Here is a 27,937-nt window from a genome sequence, read left to right as displayed (position 1 = left end):
ATGACAGGAAGTGCGTCGCTAAATTTCGGCTAGCTTAACTGTAATGTTTTCTGCTCCCTGGGGCCACAGTGTTTTCAACGGGACTCAAATAACTACTTACCGGACTCGTCATGGCCGCTTGACCCAGGCTGAAATACCCTAGTTCCCGTTATAATTTCTTCAAGAAACATTTACACAAACTTTTCCCGGACAAACTTTCATCTTTTGTGTAGTTTTTATGTCCAGAAAGAAGAAGGATGCAACCCCCACCGAGAAAGGTGAGTTTTCCCGTTGTAGCCGTTGGAAGCTAACGTCTGGAAAACGACGAAGAATAAATAGTGGTGCATTTTTAATGGTTGGAAAAAATAAATACACGCTTTGTTGTTGTTGTTCTGCTGCTTGAAATTACACAATAACCTTTGTTTATTCGAAGGTTCCCTAGTTTGTTGTAGTATGGAAAGTTTTATTTCTGCTGTTGCTTTAAATAGCAACGGAGAAAGGGAAAAAAAGTCCCATGTGCCACATTTTTTTCATCCTTTATTGAAGTAAATATGAAGCAGTGTTGTAAAGTAACTAAGCTCCAGAGGTGGAAGAAGTACTCAGATCTTAAGCGAAAGTAGAACTACAAGAGGATCAGGATTCTTTTTACAAGTAAAAGTCCTGATTCAAAATGTTACTCAAGTGAAAGTACAAAAGTTAGCATCAAAATATACTTAATGTACCAAAAGTACTCAGAATGCGCATTAGCCCATTTCAGAATAACATATGATTATAATTATTGATGCGTTTAAGTGGTAAAACAGCTGGTAGAGGTTCCCTCACGAATGGAAAGTAACGGTCCTGCTAAAGTACATTACAAACGACATAATGAAAACAGTTGATCAATATCCTCTTAGTACTCTCACATATCTTGTGAAATAACGCGACCGATGGGTTGTGTTACAAGAGTTACACCAGGCATCTCTTCAGTTCACCTAAATATCAAGTTTGTCTCACACTGTGGAGGAAGATTATGGCAAAAGCAGGCAAAACACAAGTTAAGATTTTAGTAGTTGTAGTTTTTTGTATTTGGTAGTTTAGCTTCTCCCTTTTCATAATCATGAACAATTTGCACATTGTAGCTGTTACTTGTTGTTCTTTATATTTATAGTGTGTATTATATCCATCTATCTGTCCATCCATCTATCCATCAATCTATCCATCTATCCATCCATCCATCTATCCATCCATCTATCCATCCATCTATCCATCAATCCATCTATCCATCCATCCATCTTTCCATCCATCTATCCATCTATCCATCTATCTATCCATCCATCTATCTATCTATCTATCCATCTATCCATCCATCTATCCATCTATCTATCCATTCATCTATCCATCCATCTATCCATCCATCTATCCATCTATCTATCCATCCATCTATCCATCCATCTATCCATCCATCTATCCATCCTACTTGAGTAGACTCGTTTCTGCTGTCATTGAATGTTCTTTGGTGAATGTACTTCTTTCTTAGTTTAAGGAAAGTTTTGCAGGAAAAAAGTCCAACAATCATTGCCATCACATATTTATATACCATCTTAAAACTGCCTGCCTAGTTTAAGAGTGAAGTAGTGTTTCTACTTAGTAAATAAACGTACAAATCTCAGCACGAAATCGCTTGGATCTGTGTGAAAAAATGTGCCTGTGGGATCATATTTCAATAACATGGCTCAGCAGAACATTGACCATTTAGACCCCAGTACGTTTTGAGCAAGAACTGCTGTTAACTGGAACAAATACATGCAATGTTTGTTTAGTACTAATGGTTGTTGTGAGTTATTTTTATTATGTAATTCATATTTTTGTTGAGAATATCATGTAGTTTAAAGCGTTCTGACTTAGCTGACAAATTGACAGATGGCATTCAGTATAAAGGATCATTTAAATTGCATTTATTGAACTTTACTGTCTCATTGTTGAAATAAGGAATTGAAAAAAGATAACTACCCTTTCCCATTCAGGTCATGTCAATCTAAACCCTGTACTTCAGTTCCTAGATTCATCGTTAACAGGAAGTTTAGCCGTGTTAAAACTGACTATAAAGCCACAGGAGGAATAATGAGAGGAACATACTGAAATAAGAACTTTTATCATGTGAAGACATTTTAAATGGTCCCAATGTCATTAAGCTTTTAGATTTTGTGCTTGGAAGAAAAATTCTGCAGTGGGAAATGACATTTTAAATTGCCTGTTTTGTTCGAAACCCTGAAATATCCGTCTCTAAGAGGCACAAATCCTCCTGCTTCATTAGTTGGCACAATAGTTGACAATTATTTTAAATTCCACCGACCAATCGAGATGATCAACATGCTCAATGTGTCCCAGTTGCAGGGTATGTGATTGAAAACTGCTGACGGAAAGTAACAAGGGACCCACGCTGTTGCATGGCATTGCAATTACGTTAAAGCGCGTAAAAACAGAGCGTTTTATTTCTACAAAGACAGGCAGAATGAGAAAATACAGAGTGGTTTTAACTTGTTCTAATAGAAACTTATCCTAGAAAGGAGCGTTACATGTTGCCATCCTTTATCTTGATTATTTATTGGTTTTAGTTATAAATATTTGTACTGCTCTTTGACATTCAAATAAACACATCACTGCTTCCACTTCCATATTGTGCTACACTCAAAGAGCAGACCCTAAGAAATAATTGACATTGCAGTATTTATTCACCCTATATTTAACGGTTATATTTTTCAAGTTCAGTCCACTTTTAGATCAAAATGAAGAGGCTATAATAGTTTGATATGCTGTGGCTTTTTCAGTGAACAGAGAATTTATTTAATATGTTAATATTGCATGTGATCACGATCATTTCATTGGGGAAAGCCAAAATTGTGATTGCAATTCAAATGTGAACAATTGAGCAGCACTCCCTTCTCAGTTTACTATCTTATGTGGTGAATACATTAATTACATCGTCACATTGGTTGGGGATTTTTGTTTATCTCTATTATAATTAACAAACATAAATCTGTCTTGTAATTGAAATAGGGCTGGAAAAAGGAAGTTGACAACACTCCCAGCTATCAGTAATGAGAGCTAATTAATCTAACAGCCAATTAGAAAACCCAGTGAGACTAACTGTCACCTGTCCGGAGTTTCTGCCTGATAATGAGAGCGGCTCACTTTCATTAACACCTTTTTTGAGCACAGCTGATTCAACACTCGCCTGGTAAACAACTCGGAAAGAATGGTCATACGCAACATGGTGGAATATCTTTGTCTTTCTGTACGAGCTGAAGAAAACAGTCACGATTGTTTTTAATAAACCAGTTTTCTGTCTTCCCCTGCAGGTCCGGGTCACCCAGGAGCTGAAACACACTCATGCAGAGCAGATGAGCAGATTACAAATAAAGCACCAGACAGAGTGTGACCTCCTGGAGGATCTGAGGTGAGCAGTCGACCTTTTTATAACCACATGTATATATTTTCTATAGCTTATTTTATATCCACAGGATTTATAAGGCCACCCTGACTATGAGGCCTTGTCTCCACAACTTCTGGCCACGTTTCCACCTGAGAATCTGGCCAGAAGTTTTGTGTTTGTATAAAAAAAAAAGCTATGACATCTTACAAATGAACCCCCAATCTCTGTTTTATTATCAGCCATACTCAGAGTTCTGCCTTGTAACACAATTACATTTCAACAGGAAGCAGTTCATTCTCGGTTTCAGAATCCATTGCACCCGTGGCTCTTATCGTTTAAGCCTGTCCTCTTGTAAAACTAAAACATGAAATAACCCTACTTCCACTTCTACTAAATTATCGTAGCTTTATGAGAAACTCTTTCCACTCATTGAAACTTGAATTTCTTATCGTGGCAATGCTTGCCATATTAAGTTGAGATCGAATGGCTGTCATTATTACTTTTTTATTCGAGTAACTGAGGCAGCACACACATTAAATGAGCCATCAGAACGACATGTATCTTAACGGGAGCTTCTTAAAGCTAGACACACTTTATACAGATTTGATCGATAGCCTACAAACACCATGGCTGCATCAAACCCATAATGCAACACTGTGAAGGAGCCTGTCATAGTGGACAGTCACATAATGGGCTAATGATGGTGAGTAACCATTGCTAGCAATATTTACCAGAATGTTCACCAGAGTTTACCTCTTGGAATTTGCTTCGCCATCAGAAGTTTGTTTAGTTAAAATGTGACCGTTCCCTTACACTGGGACTGCAATCAAAAAACATCTGCTGTAAAACACAAGCAGTCAGTAGCTCCTGTAGGTTGTAATTAGCTAACTTAAAGCTATAAGAGCTGAGTGCCTTATACAAGCTTGCTCAAACAACACAAAATGCAGCTCTGTAGGAGTCTTTGTGGAGAGGCTCCACCTGCTTTTGGAAATGTATTCCTCAAATATAGTTATGTTTGTGAAATGTAATATCCAGAAGAGGTATGGTTTATTTTTAGGCCAATTGTCTAGCTTCCGCCTCCATGTTGAAACATCCTATGAAAGTTAATGAAAGGGTTAGATTTGTTTATCCATAAGACTAATTAAAAGACGTGGACAGATGTTATTATCTTCTTACAATACATCGGTTTTCTTACTCAGTTTCTTTACAGTAAATATTTAATCTCATCCTGTGATTGTTTTGACTCGATATGTTGAAAAGCAGCATCTTAAATCCGCAGATTAAAGTGTAAGAGTCTTTGGGAGTCCTGGATTAGGCCGAGCAAACACTGTTCTTAGAGAGACACAGTCTGCTGAGATGCGGAGGCATCTTAAAGGTTGAGCAGCCAAAGCTTGCGGTGGTGTTTTGCTGCCTTAGTGTTGGGTTGACTTGACGGCCTACTGGCTCCCCACTTCCTGTCTGTGGCTGGTGGCAGAGCTCTGAAGCTCCAAACAGCTGGAAGTTAAGGTCAGTGAGAGCTGCCAGATGTTCTCGCTGCTCTGAATCCTTCGCTGTGGGAGGCTGGTCACATACAGAGGTGGAAGACGTACTCAGATCTTGTACTTGAGTAAAGTAGAAGTACGCAAATCTTGTACTAGAGTTAAAGTAGAAGTGCTCAGATCTTGTACTAGAGTTAAAGTAGAAGTACCAGAGTGTAGGAATACTCTGTTACAGTAAAAGTCCTGTATTCAAAATGTTCCTCCAGTAAAAGTAGAAAGTATCCTCATCAAAATATAGTACTCATTTTGCAGATTGGTCCATTTCATTTCAGTAAGTTATTAAATAAATGTAGTGTAGTAAAAGTACACTATTAACCTCTGAATGGTAGTGCAGTATAAGTACGAAGTAGCACAGAGTAATTAAAATTGTGCTTAATACAGTACTGAGTAAATGTACAGATACAGGAGTTGAAAATGTAGGTACTGTAAAGAAACAAACAAAAAAAATGACAAAACAATAATAATACTAAGGTAAAAAGACCATTACAGTAATAATAATGCAAAATAACACGTTGTGACACAAACAGGAACCCCTCAGAGTAAATGTGTGCTATGGTAACATGATCCCGAAGAGAAACTCCTCTGGTACCGAATCTCGCAGGGGTTCACCTCCCCGAGTTCGACCGAGAAATTATTCAGCAAACTGGAAATTGCATCTGCATGTCAGCAAAGGCACTGTTTCGGGAAAATGACAGGAAGTGAGCAGGAGGGGGGAGTTTGTGGAAGAGAAGGAGACTCAAGGAAGAGTGGGAAGCTCCCAGGAAGTCAGCCAGATTGTTTAGAGCTCAGGGTGGAGCGTCGCACTCGAGTCTCGACATGTTTAATGACTTAATGATGATTCTGCTGCAGTGAATTTGTTCCCAGGGCACTGACCCCTCGCGTCTTTTCTTAGACTTTTGTTTAAATGTAACTTGAGTTTATCATTAGCTTTTCCTGTTGTCGTCAATCCAGCCGGAAAGAGTCAAACACTGGCATAAAACTGACATTCCTCGCATTTTTCCTGCAGATTTTATGATTTGCACGCGTTATCGTGAAGCCAGATAACATTTTCATTTAAGAATCAGATTTATGGTCGAGTAGGCATTTGTCAAAAAAGGAGAAAATATAGAATAGTTTGAAAAGATATTTAAGGAACGATCATAAAATATAAGAAAAATAAAATGTGAACAAGATTTATAAATATACAAAACTAGTACAATAACAACATGACAGTTTACTCATGTGCAGTATGTCGGCTCTTTCCGGGATCAATCAAAACTCAGGAGCTCCTTATGTCCTTCTTTTGGTTCTTTGGCAGTGAGATAACGTATAATATTACTGTACAATATGCCTGTCTTCTTCACCCGCACAAAATTCATTACTTTGCAGTCAGTAGTTTCATTTGGAGGAGACTAGAAATGGTACACAATCGCTCTTGGAGTCCACTATTTCTTATGTTGCTCGTAATCAGTTATCTCTTTGAGTTTTTTGTGGCTCTAGAAAACCTAAATATACACGTACAAAGCATGGTGGCAACATATCGTGAGCCATAATTGAACCCCTACTGTATATAGCACTATCCTTGAACCACTTTATCTTTTTTGTCCGATATATCCCTTATTGTGTCATTCTTAATTGTGATTACAGGCTCATTCACATTTACTTTTCTTCTTCCCTTCAGGACTTTTAGCCAGAAGAGGTCCGCTGTAGAGAGGGACTACGCCCAGGTGAGTAAATCATCCTCTTCTCTCACGCTGTTACTGATGCTCCATATCACCATCTCTACTCTTCTCTGTCATTTCTGTCGCTAAAAATACACGTAGTTTTAACGATACTCTCCTCCAAAGACACCATGGGATGAGTTGAGGTCAAGGATGTGGTCCTGAGAAAGCTCTTTGTTGTCTTGTGGCTCGAGCACTCATGAATGTTAACCAGCCACAGAGAAAACACCACAACAGAGAGAGAGAAACGACTTCCAGTAGTGGCACGTTTCCTCCTCGCTGTGTTGTTTTTGCCCGCAGTTTCCTCAGGACGTCACTTGAAAAAAATCCCTTCTTTGCTGTTTGAGGTTTTGCAGCGCTGTGAGGAATGTCCACCACCACTGTGAAGAGAGAGGGGGTTGGGGGTTATGTCTGTAGTTATCCAATCAGCCACTTTGCATGTCTGTTTGTGCATCTGCTCCTGAGGGAGGGGATCATGAAGGTGGCTCAGAAAAGGAGCGCTTGTTTTGAAAGGCCCTTCTTTAATTTGCCAAACAGACGATCTTCAGACGAACAGAACATGACACAATAAGCTCTTTAGGTTAATATTAACATGTCTCCATGCTTTAATGTTCATAAAGCTCTTTATGTTTCTCATACTGCCTGTGCTGCAGCACCTCTGTTCACCCTCTGTCTGAAACCAGAGCCCAGTCTGCTCTGAAGCTGGACGGCTCTGTTGTGATTGGTCAACCAAGAGATGTCCCGCCCCTTAACCCATAACGTACATGTGTTGGAGCGAGAGCCAATCGGAGCGCAGGTGGTACATGTTGCTATGTTCCGAAACGTTGGGATTTTATCCTTTGCAGACCATTGACATGCACAAAACCCTTTATAACACGCTACAGGAAAGGGAAAACCCCCCAAAAGCAGAATAGGGCCTCTTTAACTGTTCAGCACCAGTATATTGGTAGGTGTCTCTGTGATTTGAATAGTGAAAAAACCCTCACATTTATAACTTCTTATTTGTCTTTATATGAAGATCAGTGAGATGCAGCATGCCATTGAAAAACTGTACGTGTAATGTGATCCCACACAGTGCATACTCTTTGATTGATCACAGATGAAGTGTGAAATAAGTTCGATTTAGCAACGCACATGTTCTGTCCTCCGGTTGAAAATCTCTGATAGCTGCTTGTAAATGATTGATATTGCTTGGCTGGGCCTGTGTTATCATGTCTCCTCACATTAAATATTCACATGGTCTAGCACGAGGAGAGACGAGAGGAAGGAAAACAACAAATTCAAATTGAAACAGAGAAGCAACAAATGCTTTGGGCTCTTCTCTTTTCTAGTAAACGTCCTCCTCATGGACTCATTTCTGATTCCACTTAAAATTGTGAGCATGTGTTTGGCAGAAGAAATAATATCGAGCTATCATCTGCATTCCTATGTTGTGTTGGCACATTTTGAGGGACAGGAAAACGTGCAAAGTTCATTAAGCTATGATTAGATGTGTTTTATATAATTGGAGTAACATTAGCCAACATGGGTTATGTTTGTATCCAGTGGAGGGTCGATCTCAGCCTGCAGGCGAGCTCTTGTAACCCTGTGCACGTGAGTTTTATTGGATGTGCACAAGTTGTACCATTATTTTTGAAAGTCAGAACTGAGCATTACAACAGTTTGGTCTTTCCGGGCTTAGTCATTATGAATCACTGGAGGAATTTTCACTGTAGTTTCATCACGCTGGTTAAGTTAGAACATCACATTAGTTCAGTTATTTTTTGTTGAAGCTGAAATGCAAATCATTCCCTGCTTCCAGCTTCCAGCAGGATGGTTGTCGGATAAAATTAGATATTTAGACAAAAAAATATATTTCTGGGACTAAAAATGTATTTATTAATCGCAAATAAATATTAGACACATTTATGGATAATTATAGGTATTAATTATGTGTGTTTTGATTTGAACTCATTGCTGATAGTAGTTATTTTGGTTGGCAATTATCATGAAGGGCTTAAATGATGAATAGATCTACAGAAAATAAACATCAGGTATTCAAATGATTAATACATCGAACAAAAAAGCCACACATCTTATTATTTATAAAATATAATATTAATGATGTGTTTCTGGTCCTTTTTGAATTATATTTTTGGATTTGATCCTGTCTGCAGATGTATTTAATAGACTGGACGAGCGATCGGTTGGTTTGCAAAACTGGAAAATAATGATTACTTTAATGAGGAAAAAGTCTTCATTGTGAGCCTCAGTTTGAAAGGTGTTCTCTGTGCTGCCTGTTAGTTATGTGATCAATTAGATACCCGCTGCCAATTGTTTGAACTGGGTCAGAGTGTCTCTGGCGCTCTCCGTCCCCTTCATTTAAACAACACCCCCCCCCCCCCCCCCCCTGTTTATTTATTTTCAAATCTTTACCCGCCTTTTTCTGCGTCCCCTACACCTGCAAGCTGCTTTAGCCATTAGCCGATTGCTATTCAAACCACACAGTTGTGATAAAAAGTCCTCCTCTGTGCGACTCTTCCTCTCCCTCCTCTTCTGCCTCCTCTTCTTCCAATCACACTATTCAGGCGTGTCCGCTAGTCTCTATCTGAACCCACAAAGGGCCGGTTTGTGGCGCCTTTTGGAGCTTTTGGCACCGACGCCAACGAGAGCCTCAGGACTGCATGACCGTCTTTTCACAGCATACAGAGGGAGGATAGATGGGCTAATTTCCTTGATGGGTTGAAAGCAAAGCATCAGAAACAGTTTAAAAGTGGTGTCTCTTTTTGAGCTGAAGTGGAAAGACGGCTTGTATCTTAAATCACTAGTAATATAAACCATTTTGCCTCATGGATACTTAATTTGACCTGACTTAACCCCCTAATCTGCGTACAGTTCTAATCTAACAGGTACTAATATAGTCTTAAAAATGAGTAGTTATTCATTGAATTGCTTGGTACCAGCTTCTTAATTCACACGGACAAAATGATTGAGTATAAACTGAGAGAGGAAGACTTTTATCATGTATACACTGACTCACTGATTTAAAACAGGAAGTATGAGTTCACATATTCTGCAGTAACGTATTTATTGTGCAACCTGTCTATATGCAAACACATTTCCACATTATTCCAGTGACTGCTCTGACCTCATGCAGCAGTTCAATGTTTCTAAGGGAAGTAGATTGAGTTATTACTCCACTTGCGTAAAGGTGGGGACATTTGAAGCGACATAGTTTAAGTTAATGCAGCACATATCTCAAATGTAACTCTCCTAGCTCAGAAAACCCTGTGTCCTACAACTCCCATAATGCAACACAACAGCTGAGTGAATGTCTTTTATATTCCCACTTTATGTTAATAGGTTTATTGTTTTCTTCGTTGCGGATAAAACCAAATAATTATGGCGACGGATTCTTTGATTGAACTCATTTTTGATTTGGCTCACAAACCAATATCCTAACAAATAAGGCAGATTAAGGTCATTAGCGGTAGCTTTAAGAGTCTGTCGAGCTAGCAGCATTCTCTTTTAGGAGGCTATGATCATGTGAGCAATGCTTGAAAACGTTCTCGCTCTCCATCCTTTAGTTGTTCTCGTTACATTTCTCTCACATACCTAACATTCACTCAGAAACACAGACATATCCTCCTGACTATTTCCTTTTCTTGACTCTGTCCTGCTATTTCAGCTCTTCAAAGGTTAACCTCACTGTTGGCCGAGGTGGAGGAACTTAATATATCTCCGGGGGGGTAAATGTGGTCTGCATAAATTACATTTTTCTTCCAAAAATTTAGCCGACGTCAGCATAAAAACCAGAATATGAGGCCCACCTCTAAACTTGGGTTTACAGGTGAACGAGTCCAAGCAGGGCCGAATTAAATTGAAACCTGAAAATGGGCCTACTTTGTAAAGAGTGTTTATTTAAAACGCATCTCAGAAAAGGTATTTGTTCACTGAATGGTTATGTGTTGGAGGTGAGATGTCTCCGCATGTCTTGTGTTCCTGGTGGTTTATGGGACGAGGTCAGAGGTCTTGCCAACATGTCCCGTGTGAAGATGAGACGCAGGAAATGTGTGTCGGTGTCAAAGGTTAAAGGTCGTCCTCTGTTTTTGTGTATTCTTCTCTACCAGGCACTCCAGAAGTTGGCAAACCAGTATCTAAAGAGGGAATGGCCGGAGAGTCTGACAGAGGAACAAACGGACAACAGGTAAACCCTTTCTCCACTGAGGGTACATGAGGCTCATCAGGCCTGTCCTCTTTTTTTGCTTTAAAGTGGTAATTAAAGGCGGCAAAACTGTGTTGAAAATGACTCAAAATTCACGTTTAATTCAGAATTTACACCACCATTTATTTCCACAGTTCTGAGGGATAAAATGTTTAATTGCACTTAATTATATTATTATAAACAATACTGGCTAAACAGAAAGTAGTATTCTTTCTTTTTTTAAGATATTTTTGGGGGGCTTTTTGCCTTTTAATCGGATAGGACAGTGGAGAGTGACAGGAAAGTGGGAGAGAGAGTCGGGGTGGGATCCGGAAAGGACCACGGGTCTGGAATCAAACCCGGGTCACCGGCGTACGGTGCAGGTGCACGGCCGGGGCCAGTAGTTGTTCTTTTTAATTTAGTTTCCAGCTCCTATATTTGAGATTTGATGTATTTCTTTGCCAGACAAGATAATAAAATGAATATGTTTTTTAGATTTGTATGTCTAAGATCTCACCTTGAGCTGTGGGAAGTCATTTTCCTATTATTATTTTTTACACAACGGTTAATGGATAAAACCAGACTGGAGATTATTATCTTATTCTGCTTTAAAATCAACATGTGGTTTCAAGAAAGTGCACCAATAAAGTGATTCCTTTGGATGTTAAATAACTTGTTGTTGTTTGGTTTTAGGAACATGTACTGTGTATGGAGAGCCTATTTGGACGGCACGGTCCAGGTCACCCAGTCCAGAATCAGCGCCTGTGATAACTACAAAGTCCAGGTGGCAGATCCAGCCAAGACGGTCCGACTGCAGAAGGAGCAGCAGCTGAGGAAGGTAACAGCTCTGATCAAAACATGCCCTTTGTCCTGTGATCAGAACAATGTCCAGTTGTATAAACTATGAGTGTAATACTGATAAACCGTGCAATAAATCGGGTCAGACGTCAGCAGCTCTTATCAACACGAGACTGTGGGTGATTTATGAGATGCTTTTAAAAGCCTGCGTTTTACCTTCAGTAGATTCAGATAAAACAGTGTAGCAACAAGAAGCAAATAAATGTACCGCTGTGAGAGGGGCAGCAGCAACCACATAAACAAATCAGTTTCAGTTCAGGTCTACACTATATTAGGAATATTCAAACACTTTACCTAGCTGTCAGAAAGCACTTTCCACAACGAACTGAAGCTGTGTGCATTGCTCTCTTCAAAGTCACCAATGTTTTTACCTCGCAGAACAAGGGATTTGCTGCGTCAGTCAGTTGGTTTCTTTGTGTTGTTTTTGTTTAGTTCAAATTCACCAAAGTAACAAGAAACACAAACAACTCAAGGCAGCGGCAGACCAGCAAACCATGTCTTCTGCACGGTCAATTTATTCTGTCTATTCTTGTGAACACTATATCTGAGGAACGCTTTAAGAGAATTTCTTGTAGTTTAACCAAAAACTCCACTTAGACCCAAGGATAAACAGAAAATCATTTGGTGGTCAAAGCTCAAGGTGCTGTGATCTCACGGGATCTGTTCTTGGCTATAATTGTGTGTCTTGAAGTGAGGACTTTTGGGCAGATATTGATATATACTCTTGACTGTTTGGCAGAGGTATAATACTTTGTGGTGTTAAATGGAGTCTGGTGGCTTTAGAGACAGCATGTATAAATGATTCAGTTCCCAATCTGTGAGGCTGCCTGATTGCAAGGCAAGGTGGTAGTAATACTTGTAATTAAGCCTAAATTTGAACTTATTTTCGTCCAAATGTTTGGCATGCCATCCCATATACTGTAGGATGATTACCTTTAAAAGTCCTGCTTCAAAATATCCAAACTATGATGACTGTTGGCAGCTCGTTATCAATCCCGATCTGATGTGGATCGCTGTATGTCTGGAGTCTATTTCCTGATCCTAAATCCATCTCCTCTCACCTGCAGCCTACAGTGCTGCTCTTGTTCCTTTTTTAGGAGTTTCCATTTTCAGCTCCTGTATCACTCACACACACACACACACAGACACACACACACACGCAACACACGCACACACACACACACACACACACACACACACACACACACACACACACACACACACACCATCCTGAAATTACTCACCACACTGGAATTTGCATAATTTTCAGTCGATGCATTGCAGGAATAATAATTTCCATAAATGTAAAACTGTTTCTTCTCCGTCCTCAGTGTATCGATCAGCTGACCATGGTTCAAGCGGAGCTGCAGGAATCGGTGAAGGAGCTGACGAAGAGCAGGAAGAAATACCAGGAGGCCGAGACCATGGCTCAGGCTGTCCGAGAGAAGGCAGAGCTGGACGCCAAGTATGGACCAAATTACTCCACTAACTTAGAATTAAATGGTGTTATCCCAAATCTACAAGCATTTAACTAAAGTGGAAATGGTCGCTGTTGCCTGTGAAACATCACATTTCAATCAAACAGCATCTTGGTTTTTTAGTGGACCTTTTCTGTGAACTTCCTGACTTTTTCTGATCAGATTTGAAAGAAAAAAAACCCCTTCAGACTTGTTTGAGACACTCAAAATAACCCTGCTCTAATTCAGACACATTTTATAATTACAAACACTTCTTCTTCCTCATTGTGAAAGCCAGAATCTATGTAGATGCAACAGTTTATCAGGAATTGTCTTACACAAGATGTTTCTTAAGACAGTCCATCCTGAGTGATTGTGCATTGAGTAAGTTGCATATTGGACCGTGGTTTTAAATATATTTGTGATGTCAGAATTTATGCATCTCGGTCTTAAACATTTGAGATGAGACAGAGAAACGTTCTGTCTTCTACTGTGAATGAAAGCAGGACTCATTCTGCAGGTGAAGTAAAACTTAGTCGTTATCAGACTAATGAATGATGTAAGTTCTCGTTAGTTTCAGTCCATCAGACGACAGATATTCAGGCGTGAGCGAGCCGTCTCTTCCCCACGTTTACTCCGGGAACACATGACCAGCTGGCTCTCTGCCTCTTCACATTGCAGACATTTCTCTGCCCATCAGGAGAGTTTATTATAGAGCGACGGTGAAGCTCTGCTGCCAGAAAGGCCTAGCAGCTTGGTTGGCACTCATTCTAATACTACAAATACTACCTTCTTCTCGCCTCACGTGTACACACACACACACACACACACACACACACACACACACACACACACACACACACACACACACACACACACACACACACACACACACACACACACACACACACACACACACACATTCTTCTGTATGTCTGCGGGGCATGAGGTGCATAGAGTTGAAGTTGGATCATTTTCTGTCTGTGGTTTTGAACTGTTGCAACTGCTTTATTTTGCTAAGTAATTCCACAATTTTCACTTCCTGCGTGTGGTGCGAGGTGTAGCTGCTCTTATTGCAATTGTTTCAATAAACAGTTAAACTAGGTTATGCAGGTATTCAGAGAAAACTTTTGCATGCATTTCAGAAAAATAGGTAAATGTTGAGTGGAAAATCTAACTAATTAGCCATTTTCTACTCGAATTCAAAACTTCAACTTTAGGAAATACTGTTCAAGTGTTAATCTTTCATCTCTTCTTTCAGGTCCAAGCTAAGTCTCTTCCAGTCCAGATCCAGTCTTCAGAGGGCGACTGTCAAGGTATTAGATCATTACATCTTTAACAAACGGCCCAAAAATCACATTCTGGTCTCATCATTCCTGATCTTCTATCCTGCAGCTGAAAGCCAAGAGGAGCGAGTGCAACTCCAAAGCAACGCACGCCCGCAACGATTACATTCTCATGCTAGCAGCCGCTAACGCTCACCAGCAGCGCTACTACAACACAGACCTCATGGACTGCATCAAGGTGAGGCTGACTTCTAATGGACGGGTGAATGGTGGAAGAGGAAAATTGTTCCTGAAGATTAAAGGGTGGGATGTTTGTCTGCAGGTGTTAGACGGCAGGATCTACGAGCAGGTGAAGGATTACCTCGTCTCGCTGTGTCAGACAGAGCTGGAGAGTTACCAGGCTGTCCACAACACCTTCAACCAGCTCCTGAACAGCTCCAACGGGGTGAGTCTTTCAACACCAGCACAAAACACGGGTGCAGATTCATTTAAGCTGATACTGATGTATTAAATATTGCTAGAATCGTCCCTTAAGACACATTCAGGACAACTCCACCACATCAGTGTCTTCCTCAGAGCTCTGCCTTGCCGGCTGCTAATTAATTGGCAGGTTTGAGTTTCCCCTGCGCTCCTGGGTTTCACTCTTTGAGCTTCGTTAGCCTCTCAGTCTGATTTGTTCAGGTTCATCTTGCCTCTCTGGTGTCGTTCTGTTTCTTCTCCGGCCAGAGTAAGAACAAATCATTAGAGAGGGAAGCAGTGGCTTTTCAGGCAGAGCTCACATTTCAGAACTTCCCGTGAAAACACCACTCCCCTGCAGCAGATCTTATGGGAGCTCTGTGTAGAGGGACATTCTGATTCCACTCGATGAAGTGTTCATGACAGTCTTTATTATGTTGTGCTAAGCGGTCTTAATGTGGTGTTACCATTAAAGCGTATGAAAAGTAAATAGGGGACGAATAGTGGGACGTCAAATACTGATCATTAATTTTAATGTCTGTTAATTCCTTAAATCTATAGGGCTTTGTCTTTTTAAGAGTAATAAGGAACATAAAGGGACCGTTACTGAGAAACAAATGACATTTATTTTTATTGAATTGTATTTTTCTTGTAATTTTAATCTTACTCTTTTTATTATTTTATCTCTATTATAGAGTCCTGCGTTATTAAATGTTATTTTTAATCATAAAGCTATGTGTTGATCTGGTTATAACCTGGGAAGGGGGAGAGACAGTTACCTTTGTGTTTGAGTTGCTATATAAATAAAGTTGATTTGAATATATTTAAGGCATAACTAAAGGAGCACAGAAAGGTTTTTATTTTGGATTTCTGTGCATGTAGAGTAGCTGTAGAGCTTTGCCTTATTCCTGGCAATACTTAAATATGTATTGCTTCTTTTTCCCTTAAACACACGCATATATGTAGGTTCTGCAGGAGTTCCACCAGCAGCTGTTTGTTGAGAAGAACCTCATGTTTCAGCAAGCCCCGGACTTCGTGTTCCAGCCCAGCGACACAGATACGGTAAATCCTGATTTTTATATATTGCAGTATGAGTGGGTATGTGCTGAGATATAACCTCCACCCCTGTCTGCACAATGCATATAGATCAAAGGCACTGTGTAGTTCACTCTGTTGTGGAGAGCAGCAGGTGTGTGATACTGGGTCACACCTCAATGCATCCTTCTTACTAAAATAGTCTCACATTTGATTTGGGGCCTTCAACAAGCAGCGTTACAGGACTCTAGGGAATGATACACATTTACATTAAACACGTCATTCGTTCTGTATGCTACTGTAATAACTCTCCAGGTTTATGGTTCATACCGGTGCTGGAAATCCTTGCAAACAATCATGCAATCATGCATATGTGATCTGTCAATCACCTCTGACCTGTGTCCTTTGATAAAACAGCAGGAGGCCGACAGACAGTTTATGTTTTAGGTCTAAAACGCTTAATGCAAATCATGGTTCAAACTTCAGTAGAGACTGCAAAAAGCTTCAAGTCATAGAATAAAAATCCTTCCTCCTGGTTTGATACTGTAAACAGATGTGAGTGTCATGGATCTATAAAAATGAAATGGACTTCCTGGATTGTATTTCATTGTTTCCCACCAGAACCCGAGGCCCCACCTGTGCAGCCAAACCTTTTTTAAAACATTTTTCGCAGTAATGCTTTCGGTCTGAATCTCCTGCTGTGATCTTATCAGAACCCGCTCTCACGGCTGCTTCCCCCCCGGGCTATAAAAGTGCAGTGTTTAAAATTTGCATCCTACAAAAGCAGATCTCAGCAGAGCCACCAGTTTGCATGCAATCTGTTCTGTGCCTCTGCACACCTGTTCCTGGTCTCAGTTTCCACCCGTACTGCTCGTTAATAGCATTTTTTGCTCTCTATAAATCATTAAAATATCAGAAGCAGAATCAAATATTCTGACTTTAAGACGCGCATGAGAGGCTTAGTGGTGTGGCTGCTGCGCATGAATGTAGTGTGTTGCATCCATATCACACACACACTCACACACTCACACACGTCTACCCTGGCCCTGCTAGTCTGGTCCTCCCTTTGCTCTGGTCCTCTGCCTCACTGGACAACACTGGACAATTTGTTCAAACTGCGAATGCTGGCGTTGTTTTCATTGGAAGTCAAACAAGCAGCAGCCTGTTCCTAAAGAAAACATTAGTGGTGGAGAGCCTCCCCTCTCTCCCTTCCCTCCCCTCCCCTCCCTCACCACTTGCAGCAGACAGAGGGATCCGGTAAGGCATAGAGCTGAACTGGGAGGGAGGTGGGCCGGGCTCTGTGAACGGCCCGTCTGTGAAAAGGAGGCATTGTGAGCCTCATCAGAGAGCCCTGACCCTCCCCACCCAGGCCCTCCACACACACTCTGCTCTTCACTCACATCTCAGGGATTTATATCAACCCTAAAGGAAGAAATCTTAAAATGTAATGCTATAATTGTCCATATTTGGTTTTATAGGAGACGCATTTTAAATTAGAGATGAACCAATCACTGCCAGATGTAGCTGAGATTTTGCCTCGGTATTATTTGTGGGAACAGATCAACAACATATCTATAAATATGAAACACCTTCCACAAATGCAAACAATTATAATCATTTTTTGCAAATACAGGATAGATCAATTAAACAAACAAATTCCATGAAATTCAGTGAATCTTTCTCATTTACTATACTTACTTTTAGATAGATACAAAATAAAGAAATAGTCCATTTCTTCAGAGTCTCCCAGCTGTTTGAAAATACACATTTCGATCTCGAAAAATATAGAAATATAAATATTCAGAGTATGTTTGTTGTCCACAGCTGTTAAGTTGACCGGACTTCTTTCTGTGGATTCTTATAGCTGCACATAGTCTCTTGGTCCTCTTAGCAACGGTCTGTTAGCGAAAATTAACAACCTCTGGAATGTCCAAGTTGACCAATCAGAATTGAGTATTCCATTAAGCCATGTAATAAGTGAAAAACATTGCGTGTATCTGCCCATGCTACAACCTCTGTAAGGGGAAAGAAACAGCAGGATATATTTAGATTTTATAGTTGAAGTAAAGTGGGATTGTTGAACATTTACAGCTATCAGAAACAAGCGGGGGGGTTATTTCGGGGTTTTATTTGACCAACATGCCTCCATGACTGAGAGAAGCTGTTTGCTCTTTTTAAAAATATGTTTCCCCCTCCTCTTATACATATTTGAGAGCCAGCTGGGTTGTGACTTTATAAATAAATGTAAGATGAATGATTCCTTGATGATGTACTGTACCGGCAGCCTGCAGAGCTGACCTGAATGAACAGAGGTGACGCAGAGACAAATGCTTTGGTGTGCGTCTGTCCTACAGAGCTCTTTTTAAAACCAGCTGCATGCAATATGTCAAGAGGAAGTTGGCACATTGACAAAACAGAAGTAGTAAACACAAGTTATATGTGTGGTTCTCTCTGTGACGTTTCAGAAACCACACGGTCCTCTCAGAGGTGTTCGGGTGGGTCACTGCATGAGGCAATATTTCATAAAGATTTAATTGTGTTTCTACGTGAGGTAGTTTTAACAAAAAGTATGATGAACAACCTCTTTCCCCTCCTGTTGATGTTCAGGTGTATATCAGTATGTAGTGTCTCTACTTTAAAGAGTCCTCTCCTGCTGATGTTCAGCTGTATATCAGTATGTAGTGTCTCTACTTTAAAGAGTCCTCTCCTGTTGATGTTCAGGTGTATATCAGTATGTAGAGTCTCTACTTTAAAGAGTCCTCTCCTGCTGATGTTCAGGTGTATATCAGTATGTAGAGTCTCTACTTTAAAGAGTCATCTCCTGCTGATGTTCAGGTGTATATCAGTATGTAGTGTCTCTACTTTAAAGAGTCCTCTCCTGTTGATGTTCAGGTGTATATCAGTATGTAGTGTCTCTACTTTAAAGAGTCCTCTCCTGCTGATGTTCAGGTGTATATCAGTAGTGTCTCTACTTTAAAGAGTCCTCTCCTGCTGATGTTCAGGTGTGTATCAGTATGTAGTGTCTCTACTTTAAAGAGTCCTCTCCTGCTGATGTTCAGGTGTTTATCAGTATGTAGTGTCTCTACTTTAAAGAGTCCTCTCCTGCTGATGTTCAGGTGTTTATCAGTATGTAGTGTCTCTACTTTAAAGAGTCCTCTCCTGCTGATGTTCAGGTGTATATCAGTATGTAGTGTCTCTAATTTAAAGAGTCCTCTCCTGCTGATGTTCAGGTGTATATCAGTATGTAGTGTCTCTACTTTAAAGAGTCCTCTCCTGCTGATGTTCAGGTGTATGTCAGTATGTAGAGTCTCTACTTTAAAGAGTCCTCTCCTGCTGATGTTCAGGTGTATATCAGTATGTAGTGTCTCTACTTTAAAGAGTCCTCTCCTGCTGATGTTCAGGTGTATATCAGTATGTAGCGTCTCTACTTTAAAGAGGTTTCAAGGTTTCAAGGTTTTATTTGTCATATGCACAGCAGATACAGCGTATATGTTGGCAATGAAAATCTTATGTCGCGTGCTCCTCCAACAACTCAACATGCATGGTGCAAAAGATAAATAAAGTAGTGCAAAAAGAGAGAAGTCCTCTCCTGCTGATGTTCAGGTGTATATCAGTATGTAGCGTCTCTACTTTAAAGAGTCCTCTCCTGCTGATGTTCAGGTGTATATCAGTATGTAGTGTCTCTACTTTAAAGAGTCCTCTCCTGCTGATGTTCAGGTGTATATCAGTATGTAGCGTCTCTACTTTAAAGAGTCCTCTCTGCTGATGTCAGGTGTATATCAGTATGTAGAGTCTCTACTTCTGATGATTTCAGGTGTATATCAGTATGTAGTGTCTCTACTTTAAAGAGTCCTCTCCTGCTGATGTTCAGGTGTATATCAGTATGTAGTGTCTCTACTTTAAAGAGTCCTCTCCTGCTGATGTTCAGGTGTGTATCAGTATGTAGTGTCTCTACTTTAAAGAGTCCTCTCCTGCTGATGTTCAGGTGTTTATCAGTATGTAGTGTCTCTACTTTAAAGAGTCCTCTCCTGCTGATGTTCAGGTGTGTATCAGTATGTAGCGTCTCTACTTTAAAGAGTCCTCTCCTGCTGATGTTCAGGTGTATATCAGTATGTAGCGTCTCTACTTTAAAGAGTCCTCTCCTGCTGATGTTCAGGTGTATATAGTAAGCTCTTTATTTTTCTCATACTGCCTGTACTGCAGCACCTCTTTTCACCCTCTGTCTGAAACCAGAGCCAAGTCTGCTCTGATTGGTTAGCTGGCCAGTGATGTCTTAGGATTTTAGCCTTTGTAGACCATTTACATGCACAAAAACTTGCACAACACACAACAAGAGACAGAAACCCCCCAAAAAGCATAAAAGGGCCCCTACAAACATTCCTCCCATGATTATTCTTTCTTATATCTCTCTGTGTGTTTGCAGGTGCTGGAGCTGCAGAAGGAGAGCGGCACGTCGGAGGAGCAGAGTCTGGATAAGGAGGCGAGGAAATGGGCGAGCCGCGTGGCCCGAGAATACAAGAGTATCATCCACACACAGCGGGTGAGAACCAGATCAAACCGATGACCACAGGAAGCTATAGGCAGGCTTCAAGAGGGAGTCACCATATCCTGTAACCCCCCCCATGGTCACTTAATCAAATGTGCAACTTAACAGGGTAGGGCCAGTGCAGATAAACGGCGTATAGAGTTCCTTTCTGTACTGGGCTGTCTATACATGGATGTTATCATCTCTTGAATGTCATGTTGACGAGAAACCTGCTCTACATAATCTCTGAGTCAGCTGGATAAAGAATCATTTCCCTAGTAGATCCTGGAGGACACTCATTTCTAAAGGAAACCCCTCAGATAGAAATGGTTTATCCCATCTGTGGCGTGTGTTTAAAACAGTAAAACAAAGCAGTAAAAATCACAAATTAACCTGGACATTTCTCCTTTGATATGATAAGGAAGTTGTAAGGCTGTAAATCCGGTAATCAGTCATTGAACACGTCGACATGTTCCGTGTGCGGTTCCAAAACAGCGGAACATAACATGAATTGGTGTGTGGGTATTCTTTATTGTGGGAAGTAGCAATGCACTAAATGCCAATACTTTAAATAATGCGTCAGGAGCAGAGTAGTGGTGAGGGTCAATAGGAACAAAACACCGGCGCTCACAGATACGGTGCCTTCTTTATTATTTTTGCAGGAATTTCTTCACAGTTTTGCAAACTAGCGTCAGTGAAAATATAATGAATGAGCTTTAAGCTGCTGCTGTTTGCTTTTATGTACCCATATTTCCACCAACAACTATCAATAGATTAGAACTACTGAAGGATACCTAAAAATGTGAGGATTCTCAGGCTTTTTTATATCGTTTCCCTTAGATTTTTAGGAGCTTTATGAATGTTAAAGTTCATTGAAGGAGGTTAAAGAGGACAAAGTTGAGACATTGACTAAGGAATATCTTCTTCCACTACGCTGGAATTTGTCCTTTACTGTAACAACGTAGGTCAGTTTGATATTAATAAATCTGGGATCATAAAATCATGACCCATGTGTTACGGAAATATGATGGAGTGATGCAACACAGGATAAGCCTTCATCATCATCATCATCATCATCATCACTATCTCATTGTCACCTGTTCATTTTATTGTGAACCGTAGAAGATAAGGAATGCGTGACATTTATTTTCCAGTAAGCCACGATCAACACACTTCCATTAAACAGGAAATGAGTCGTTCTCTCCCAGAGTCTGTATCCGTTTTTTTCGCTTGTTGTCACACAGAATTGACTTTGCTGTTTTCATACATATCATAAATATAGTACGAGAAAAGTTGTCCTACGAAAATGAAAAAAGCATTTTAAATAGTTCTGTAAAAGAAAAGAAAAAAACTTAAATATAAAATAGAAGAAAATCTCCAAACATTAATAAAAACATAAAAGAAAATGTGCAATATTAATTAAATTGAGAGGGTCAAGCAGTCAGACTTTTATGCAGAAACTGTTCAATAAATGTTGCCAAAATTCACATGAAGTTTAAAATAAATATAACGCTAAGAGATAAAAGTCCCAAAGATGTTTGTTAATGAAGTTTTTCTCCAGAAAAGCTCAATAAAATGTCTTCAATTCATAGATTTATTCATTTGTGTATAACTTTTTGATGGTATCTGGTGTTTGTCGTGATGTGTTTCAGGCTCTGGAGGGATACGGGACGCAGGAAACTTCCGAGCAGAACAACAGTGAGCTGGAGACCAAGATGGAGGTCGCTAGGCAGAGTCTCCGGAGGGCAGAGGTAGTGTGTGTGTGTGTGTGTGTGTGTGTGTGTGTGTGTTTACTTGCACAGAGAACCACCTTAAGTTTCTGACCTTGAGAGTGAGGTCACTTTTTGAAATTAGGGACTTTTTGTCCGGTCATCACCTGTAAATCTAGTTTGAGGCTCGATCAGATTTAGTTTAAAGGTTCAGGTTGGAATCAGATCAGTGTAAAAGGTTGTGATGGTTAAAGTTGAGTGGTGTGGGATGCATTATTGAGTGTCCTCACAAGTATAGTACTGCCTGGTGCGTGTGTATGTGTGATTGAGTTTCTCTGTTTTCCCAATCAGTATCCAGTTACTGAATGTGGCCCCAGTGCGCCCTCTACTGGTGAAACAGATCAAACGACACAAAACAGTGCATGCAAAAATGCATAACTTGTATCACTGCTCTTGATTCAGCACGGTGTTTCATTGATTCATTTTGCAGACGGGGAAGGTGAAGGCGGAAGCTCGTCTGGACTTGCTGCGGCAGGCGGGTATCGCTGTGGAAACGTGGCTGAAGAGCGCCATGAACCAGGTGATGGAGGAGCTGGAGAACGAGCGCTGGAACAACCTCAACACCCAAGATCCTTCACTCTCTGTAAGACACGCACAAGTCCTACACATTATGTGTCATATTTGAAACCTCTTTTTGGGTCTATGTAATATCTGTCATCTTCCTGCAGGGAACGGCAGACTTGGAGCGAGAGGACGAGGAGGAGATGGAGGACAGCGGGGAAGTTTTAGACGACAGCAGCTCGAGTCCCTCCAGCACCTTGAAGAACTATCCGCTCACCTGCAAAGTCCTCTACTCATACAAGGTACCTGCAGGAAACACCCCAAGGCTCTGTGCGGGCGTGTTCAGCTTTCAGTTTAGTTTCTTAACAAAGACTGTTTCCTCGTTTGCAGTCGTCGCAGCCAGACGAGCTGACCATCGAGGAGCAGGAGATCCTGGAGGTCATCGATGACGGAGACATGGAGGACTGGGTCAAGGTGCGCTAAATATGCATTCACTAATTCAAGATAAGCATGTTGAATATAGAAGGATAATGTCTCAGGAGTAAGTAGCTACTCACACACACACACTTGGTTGGAGAAGTGTGTAGGACTGGCCGTAGTATTAAAAACGTTTGATTTTGTTCTTGCGTTTCCAGGCGAGAAACCGCAGTGGGCAGGTGGGCTACGTCCCGGAGAAATACCTGCAGCTGCCGTCCTCCAACAGCCTGCTGAGCATGCTGCAGGCTCTGGCTGCTCTGGACGCTCGCTCTCACTCCTCCAGTAACTCCACTGAGCCTGAAACTGAACTCCAGACCGGGTCCGTCAACGGAGACTCCAGCGGTGAGCGGACAAATAATGTTTTGATATTCCATTTAGTCCTATTTTGGTCCAGGGTTTCTCAACCTGTCCTCTTTTTGTCGCAGTGTCATTTGCGAAGGCGCTGTACGACTACGCGGGACAGACGGGAGACGAGCTGTCGTTCCCGGAAGGCGCCATCATCCGGATCCTGAGCAGAGAGACCCACGAGGACGACGGTTTCTGGGAGGGGGAGTTTAACGGCGTTGTTGGGGTTTTCCCCGCCGTCCTGGTGGAGGATCTGACCGGCGGCAGTGAGAACGGAGACGGACACAAAGACGGCAGGGCTCAGGTGAGTTCAGGAAGAAGTGGGGCTTTAATTTCAGAATTCTCTCCTTTTTTCTGATACTTATTGCTAATTCAAATATTTCCCCCCTGCTGTTTTTCAGGCGTCCCCCTCCCCGCTGGCTCAGATCGGCGGCTCCCCCCGCAGCCCCTTCCAGCCCCTGCACAGCAGCCCCCTGCAGACCCCCACCCTGTCCTCCACCGTGTCCTCCCCGCTGTCCAGCCCCTGCAGCGCCTCCGCCTCCCCGATCGGACGACCCCCCTCCTACCACAACGGACACCACAGGCCCCCCCCAGCCCCCCACAAAAGCCCCTTTCAGAGTAAGATTGAGTGTGATGTCGCAGTGCAAGGAAGAGTCAGTAATGACACGTTAGTGATGTTGATCTGGGTCGTCTGCTCTCTCTTCAGGTCCAGTTCAAGGCTCCCCGCAGCCCCCCAAATACCCAGACAGCAGCTCCGGCACCATTCGACCTGTGAGTACACACACATTCACTCGTTCTTCGTTGATTAAAGGTGCTGGAAGATGCAGAAATACTTCCATCCATGCATAAAGATGATGCTCTTGTACTTAGTGATGTCACTCTTACAGTAAAGATGTCCATCACCACGAAATGAAAAGATCAGAGCTCTTTGGAATTGGTTTTATACACAATGTGTTGTATGTTTGAAGTATCAGCATCCCAGATTATTGCTGTTTGTTTGTTGTTGTTGCTTCACAAATGCACATTTTGTGAGATCTGGTGGTTTGAGTTTATGTAAAAATAAAAAAATCTCCTTTTTTAAAACTCAAACTATAGGATGGGATGTCATTTAATAATGATATATTGAATTAAACATTCAGAATAAAGGGAAACGTGTGTATTTGTTGTATATATGCAAATGATGAAGTCAACATCCTATAAATAGCGTAGTATAAGCATAACATCAAGTTGAATACAGGTAACAAAGTCATTATAATGCCATTATTGTATATTAATGCTGGATGTTTCTTCAGGTCCGTGCTGCCCCTCCGCCCCCGAAGCAGCATCCCCGGGGCCAGGTGAAGCGCAGAGAGGAGGTGGAGATCACTCTGGTGTGACGGCGTCGACACCCTGGAGGTGACGACTGTTTTTAAACCAGTGAGGACTTCTTCCCGCTTCTGAACTCACTCCCAAAGGAAACCAGAGGAAACAAAAAAAACACCTGAAGGCTTTTTATCTTTCATCTCCTCCTCAGGGTCAGTGTGCTGCGGAGGATCATTGTGCCTTTCTCTGAACTATACTCACACACCCATCCTTCAAGAAGGGCAGATTCAACATTACACATCCTCTATAGTCCATAATGTCCACCTCTTCACTCCGGACAGGAAACATTTCACAGTCCTGACTAAATGTATTGATAGCAGACAGAGAACTGCTGTTAGGATCATGAAATATCAGTCCTGGTTTCAAATGCTCTGCTCATAGTGAATGATATAGTGATGACTGGCAGATAATACAGTGTATCATACCCACACAGTAAGAGCTGTTTAATGCAGGAGTCAATAGAAAGGTGATTTGGCTCCACACAGGGAGGATCATTTATAGTCATTATGCATCCTGACTGCACAATAACATGCAGATTTAACCCAGCTTTTTGAGCAGGAAGTGTAAAAAGCAGCAACAAAAAACAATAGTGACCTCTCTGGGCAGAGGATATGCCCGCCATCTTTAACATTAAACACCAGCTAAACATGGATTGCACAACTTTGGGAGGCTTTAAGGAGAGTCCATTTAAAACATCTTCTCCTGTAAAAATGAGGGATTTTAACCTTGAATCAAACCCTTGGTGAGAAAACGAATACTGTGTTCCTAAAAGAGCTTACAATCCTTCAGTTATATGATTGGACGGAGTGATTTATCCCTCATAAATAATGAGAAAAAAACCCATAAATACGAGAAAACCAATATTATGTTAATATTGTGATATGAGACTCAGTAGCAATTCAACGTTTTGTTATCATAGCATCAAATACTGCTCTTATTTCCTGTTTTAAAGCTGCATTACATTAAAGAAATGTAATAGTTTAATGTTTATTAAACAACGTGACGTTGGAGCTCCGTAGACACACACAATACGGTTTAATTTACTTCTCTGAAAGCAGCGCCCTTGCATACAAATCAGAAAGCATCCTAATTAATATATTTCTGTAATGAGGACTTAAATATCTCCCAGTTTCCTCTCACTATATCACTTCCTGTGTGGCTCTCTCTCTTTGATTTCCACCAGCTGTTTCTATAATTGGATTTCTTCTATGCAACACCTTCATCAGGACAGGTTCTGAACATGAAGCTCCAACAGGAAACCAAAAGTCTCCACAGACACACTCACACACACTCCCCCCCCACACACACACACACCTGATCAAAACGGGACGAGGCTGGTCCTCTCCTGGAAAGGGAAAAGTGGCAATTTTAGTTTAGAGTGTTTATGTCGGTAGGGGGAATCTCCTAGAAATCAGAATCCCTTTACCTTTTTAATTTACAAACGTTTGATAGTTTCCTCTGCGCTCGATGCGAGGAGAGTCCTAAAGGGAGAAGCTTAGTGCGTGCTCGTGTAGTCTAACGTTTCCTTTGTTGTAAAATAAAGATCTAGAAATGTTATTTCAGCCGGTAGAAGTTGCCGGTTGCTCGTGGAGGTCGGTGACCGTTTACACTGAGGTGCAGTTTATTAAACATGCCTTTATTTTTAAGGAGGAAAACATCCTGAGCTGCTAGCTGTCTGATTAAAACAAATCTATTCTGTCATAGTGAAGCACTTTCTGATGTCTTCTTATTCCTTCTCAGTATTGTGGATGGTTGTTGAATATGTTGTGTACCAGCTATATTGGTATGAATTATTTTCCTTCTTTTATCTTGCGTTATTTAGCCTTAAATAGCCGTTGTAGTGTCTTTGATTGAGATATGTTTTTGAAATAGTTTACAGAGAGCTTGGAGATGGATATCTGTACAAATAATAGCACCGCTTTTTTTGTTTTCTTTAGAATTAGGATTAAAAATGAAAACTATTAAAACCTTTTTTTAGTTGAATTGGATCAGAGGAACAGGAGAGATATATGTCAGCCCTGTTGCTGTGTTCTCGTTGATCTCCTTGAGATCTGAATGACATCAAACTTATTTTTGAAGTTTGCTTTTACCCTGTTGCATTGATGAAAAAATATATAGTGGTCAGACGGAAGTTAAAGTCTGGATCAGAAATTCAGCGACAAACTGCCCACACTCACAAAGGGAGCTCTGCAGAGGCTGCTGAGCGACGTATTTACACCCGTGGATGTTTAACTGTATTTATTGTGTACAAATAAATGTGAAATAAAGATAGCTTAATGAAACAAAACAAACACGTCTCCAGTTTTCTTTCTGTACCTGTTTTGATCACTTAAGATGCATATAAGGAATTTAACAATGCTACAAAACGGTCAAACATGAGCTATCAACAATAGAAATACCATTAGACTGAAAATCAAGACAAAAACAAGAGAAAAAGCAAAATAGTGTAAGTGGTATAAGAAAGCAAGGACTATGAGTACTATTTTAAGCTTATTTTTATTTGTTTTGACCATATAATGAAGATGTTTTATGTTATATGTTTCATGTTTCCATCTCAGCAAAATTATTCTTCAAAATAAGATATAAATACAAGAGGGAGTAATGCCCTTTCTAGGGAGAGAGAACTGTGTAGTTGTTGGTAGTTTTGTGCAGAAATGTGTAAATAAGTAAATACGGTTAGACTCAGGGTTACTAATCATATAACAACTGCAACTTCATTTAAAATTAAATCACAGTGAAGAAAAAACTAGGAATATGTGAAAAAAACACATTCTCAAAGAGTCAGTAATTGTAGGACATAATCGACTTTGCGTGTTGGATGTAAAGCTGTCTCCACACTGACCTCTGCCGGCGGTGCAGGACAAACGATTCTTCTACCCACGTGGTTTAGAGAGGCACAAAGATAAAAGTCTGCTATGGAAATATGAAACGATCTGCCTTGTGTGTCTTTAACAAACACTTTACGTGGATATCTTTCATGCAGTGTTTTAATCTGTGTTCTTCAATAACAACAACAAAACTAGGTGAATATATGGATAAAAAATCATCATC

General features: G+C 40.8%; 1 protein-coding gene across 1 annotated transcript; it reads left to right on the top strand.

The window, feature by feature from the left end:
* Positions 1–28: 28 nt before the first annotated feature.
* On the top strand, positions 29–27,177 carry LOC134872375 (F-BAR and double SH3 domains protein 2-like). Its single transcript, XM_063895659.1, has 20 exons — positions 29–257; positions 3,321–3,418; positions 6,593–6,638; positions 10,742–10,818; positions 11,509–11,653; positions 13,005–13,138; positions 14,392–14,446; positions 14,526–14,654; positions 14,739–14,861; positions 15,839–15,934; positions 20,331–20,447; positions 22,085–22,183; positions 22,632–22,784; positions 22,870–23,004; positions 23,093–23,176; positions 23,338–23,521; positions 23,605–23,828; positions 23,926–24,142; positions 24,231–24,295; positions 24,817–27,177. The coding sequence occupies exons 1-20, from the start codon at positions 237–239 to the stop codon at positions 24,898–24,900; spliced, it is 2,286 nt and encodes a 761-aa protein (XP_063751729.1). The 5' UTR covers positions 29–236; the 3' UTR covers positions 24,901–27,177.
* Positions 27,178–27,937: the final 760 nt, after the last annotated feature.

Source organism: Eleginops maclovinus, chromosome 11 (genome assembly GCF_036324505.1).
Source record: "Eleginops maclovinus isolate JMC-PN-2008 ecotype Puerto Natales chromosome 11, JC_Emac_rtc_rv5, whole genome shotgun sequence".
NCBI lineage: Eukaryota > Metazoa > Chordata > Actinopteri > Perciformes > Eleginopidae > Eleginops > Eleginops maclovinus.
This window is presented reverse-complemented; position numbering and strand designations above follow the sequence as displayed.